This window comes from Primulina eburnea, chromosome 16 (genome assembly GCF_022965805.1).
Source record: "Primulina eburnea isolate SZY01 chromosome 16, ASM2296580v1, whole genome shotgun sequence".
NCBI classification, from domain to species: domain Eukaryota; kingdom Viridiplantae; phylum Streptophyta; class Magnoliopsida; order Lamiales; family Gesneriaceae; genus Primulina; species Primulina eburnea.
Window position 1 is genome coordinate 11,529,078 of NC_133116.1, and position 3,716 is coordinate 11,532,793.

The 3,716-nt window shown below is 33.6% G+C and overlaps 1 protein-coding gene across 1 annotated transcript; it reads left to right on the forward strand.

The window, feature by feature from the left end:
* The first annotated feature begins 348 nt into the window (after positions 1-348).
* LOC140816029 (NADPH-dependent diflavin oxidoreductase 1-like) lies at positions 349-3,140 on the forward strand. The gene is made up of 5 exons (XM_073175096.1): positions 349-863; positions 1,511-1,695; positions 1,874-1,968; positions 2,754-2,828; positions 2,934-3,140. The coding sequence occupies exons 2-5, from the start codon at positions 1,536-1,538 to the stop codon at positions 3,138-3,140; spliced, it is 537 nt and encodes a 178-aa protein (XP_073031197.1). The 5' UTR covers positions 349-863; positions 1,511-1,535.
* The last annotated feature ends 576 nt before the right edge of the window (positions 3,141-3,716 follow it).

A 3,716-nucleotide genomic window follows, 5' to 3' on the forward strand; every position in this document is an offset into this window, starting at 1 on the left:
TCCGGTATACTTCTACTCGTTATTTCAGAGCATACCAACTTTCAGTTTTTTTAAATGTTTTGTAGGCTGATTATATTGGTTACTTGGCCAGAGTGACTTACCAAAAAAAGAGAAAGTGATTTTTGTGGTGTCAACCACAGGACAAGGAGATGCCCCTGATTCTATTAAGGTTTTATTTATGTTTAATGATAATAAATTCTTTGTTTTTGTGCTTAGCTTTAATCCGTCATAATCAAGATTATTTGGCAGGGGTTTTGGAGGTTTTTGCTGCAAAAAAATTTGTCACATGGGTGGCTTAATGGAGTTTGTTATGCCGTTTTTGGATTGGGTGATTCAAGTTGCCAAAAATATAATGTAAAGTTTTTATTTTTACTTTATTAAATCATCTTATGACCTTATTTCTAGATCAACACCTTATTACAATTCATGAACTTATTTCTAAAGGAAGGTATTCCTTCTTCCGCACTGTAAACATGCATTTTTTTGTTGAACATTCTAAATATAATGATGAAAAAAAAAGTGATCTTCTTGATATAATTGGCCTGATCTTATTTTTTTTCAATTGCCATAAATAGAGGAAATTTTTGGTTCTCCTGTTTTCAGATTAACAGGGTGTATTGTTATTGGATAGGTATCATATGTTTGGTTGTAAATTCTCATAATGGAATGTTCCATCATAATTGTTTTAACAGATTGCATCTTCAAAAAGTTTTTTCCATAATCTTTCCTTGCTTATTAATTCCATGACATAAATGGATTTTCTGGTCGTAGTTTGTAGCGAAGAAGCTCGATAAACAACTGTTAGATCTTGATGCATTGGCAATTATTGAAAGAGGTCTGGGAGATGATCAGCATCCTTCAGGGTACAATATTTATTCACATGATTTTAGATGATTAACCATTAGCTCTTACGAAATTTACAATATGGAATTTACGGTCTTTCCCCGTTTAATTCAATAAAACATGAGAAATGAAAGCACTTCATGTTGTTTGGATTCCAGTGAGATGCAAATTCAACGTCCAAATGGTGTTAGCGTGTAATCAATTTACAGGGAAACGTGTCAGTTTGCAATAGGACATTTTCGCTGCATTATAAACATTTTATGGATATCAGAGCAATTATGGAGTGTGCATCTAACATTAGGAATTCCACTCCTCCTACCTAATTATTTTCCTCTTATATATGAAGTCAAGTTTAGTGTGCTCGAATAACCTTCTAGTTTTGTGTAGTCCATATATGTGTAGAACACGAAATTTTAGTCTTGATGGTGTATTTTAATGGCTGTGTCATTTGGTACTAATTTTCACTTGCCAAAATTCTTGTAGTATGATGCTAATTGTTCATCTGGCTATTCCTGTGACAATGGATCTCAGATGATTTGTGCACTTTATGTTGTTTCCTGCATATTTTAAGATATTCAACTTTTTCATTTTCATTTATTCAAATTAATGTGAATATTTTAAATTATTCATTCTCATAAAAGGTTTATGATTGGCATTTCGTTCATAGGTATGAAGGGGCTTTGGATCCCTGGATGTCCTCTTTGTGGAATATATTATATCAAATGAATCCCAAATTACTTCCAAATGGTCCAGTTTTTGTCAATCCAGATGCAGCTTTAATTGATCGACCTAGAGCACAAATTATATATCATGACATCAATGAAGGGGTACCACCAGTTTCAAATGCCACATGTTACTTGTTTCTTAGATATTTGGTGAACATGAAAGTCCAACAAGTCTTCCATATTTCATTGTTTCATTATTCCTCGATATTATAATGCATTGATGATATCCGAAGTTTTTATTTTATTAGAAATATGTCTATGTTTCTGCCACTATAAGATCGTATTGAAGTGAAAACTCTGTACAGGTTTGAAGTATCTTGAGATGCAGGTTGAGAGGACCCGTTCAATGACTCCTGCAGTACCTTCTGGGAAGAACAGGCCTGAGTGCTTCCTGAAAATGGTATTATCATCATATTTTGTCTTTAGCAGTAAAATAGTTGTCGTGATATTCTGTTTACCTGTTCAGTTGTGCTTTCTTCATCTACAAGTGTTTTGAGTCTTTCAAAACTATTCCGTCAAATTTCAGCATTATAGCATATCTTTCTTCCTAGGGATAAATCCTTGACTTGAGAATATTTGAAAGTGTGTTTTTCTGACAGAAATAGAAAAGGTTTCCGATCCACAGGAAGCCTGTTTTGACTATAATTTACCCACAACCTACTGACAAGAACACTGATTGTAAATTTGTAATGATGTATATATAGATACCAAAGTTTTTATGAGGCCACACGTGCTTCCAAAAGCAACTTCTTTTGGTTCATGAATTTGATTGGTTACAATATAATGACAAAGCACTTGATCAAACAACTCTTGTCTGTTTGTTCTTTCTGACAACATTCAAATGCTTTTTGTTGTTGGTTGGTTGAGGGGCTGATGGAAGTGTGTTTTAGCTACAGGTTGATCTGGAAACCTTTGACTTGCATTTTGTTTCATGTGCACTGAGTTTTTCCCAGCTAGTTAATTTTCTTAAGAAATGCTTGGGTACTAGAGGGATGAGTTGATTTGTTTTTTTTCAGTTCATCTGTCTATTTGAAACTCTTGTGCAAGGTATATAAGTATCCATAGGTTACACATGCCCCTACTGTTAAACATGAGTATTGAGTTGTTTGAAAATATGATAGATATGAACAGTTATCATATATATCGAATTTGCACCTTAGTGATCAAGTTTGTTTGTAATTATAGACCAAGAATCTTCGATTAAGTAGAGAGGGCAGTGGGAAGGATGTGCGCCACTTTGAGTTCGATGCTGTTTCATCTGTAAGTCATGCTAAACATTCTCAAATAGGCAGTTGTCCGTTTTCTTTTATGGTTAAAACCATACATATGTTCTTTTCTATTAATGTGTTGTGTTCATGTCTGCAGTCAATAGAATATGAAGTGGGCGATGTTCTTGAGATTCTTCCAGGTCAAAGTTCTGCCGCAGTAGATGCTTTCATACAGCGTTGTAATTTGAACCCTGAGTCTTACATAACTGTATGTAGTTCTCCATTTGAATTTCTTTATCGGTGCTTTTTCTTGAAGATTTTTTCAGTGTTTTCCGTGTGCCAATATGAAATGGAAAAAACATAGACAAGCCCACGAAATGAGTTTGATCATACCTATAAAACTTCAAAGACTCTTATTCCACATCGCGAATAAAAAGTTAATACAATACATGAACTTCTTATTTGATGGATTCAAAACCATCATAAACTGCAATGCTTCTCTAACTAAGCAACCAAAGCCTATAGCCACAAAAAAACCTAGAGAATCAGAATAAAAAGTCATTATTCAACAAGGAACAAGTTTACAACGACTTTTGAAAGGGGAATTCCAACAAATACATAGCAATCCAAAATTAAATTGCAAAATGCCCATTTACCAAAAATGAAAGTGCCGAGAAAGAATCAGAAGCAGGATTTAGCTAAAACTCCGTTGCCACATAAAGTTCGATTCTTTACACTGAATTACAGCAAACTGTGAGCCAACTCAAAAAGCGGGAGCAAACTGTGCCTAGAAATATCGCAAGCAGTTTTGAGATGGTTCTTGGCTGAATAAATATATCAGTTTTATAATTATGTTTTCAAAAGAATTATTTTATGTTATTTTTTAACAGTAATAAATAATTTCATTATTCATCAATCTACATTAATATGGCACTAGCCA

Coding starts and splice junctions, on each gene's coding strand:
- LOC140816029 (XM_073175096.1), top strand. CDS start 1,536: ATGTCCTCTTTGTGGAATATATTATATCAAATGAATCCCAAATTACTT. Junction 1,969..2,753: donor CTGAGTGCTTCCTGAAAATG/GTATTATCATCA, acceptor TTGTAATTATAG/ACCAAGAATCTTCGATTAAG. Junction 2,829..2,933: donor AGTTCGATGCTGTTTCATCT/GTAAGTCATGCT, acceptor TCATGTCTGCAG/TCAATAGAATATGAAGTGGG.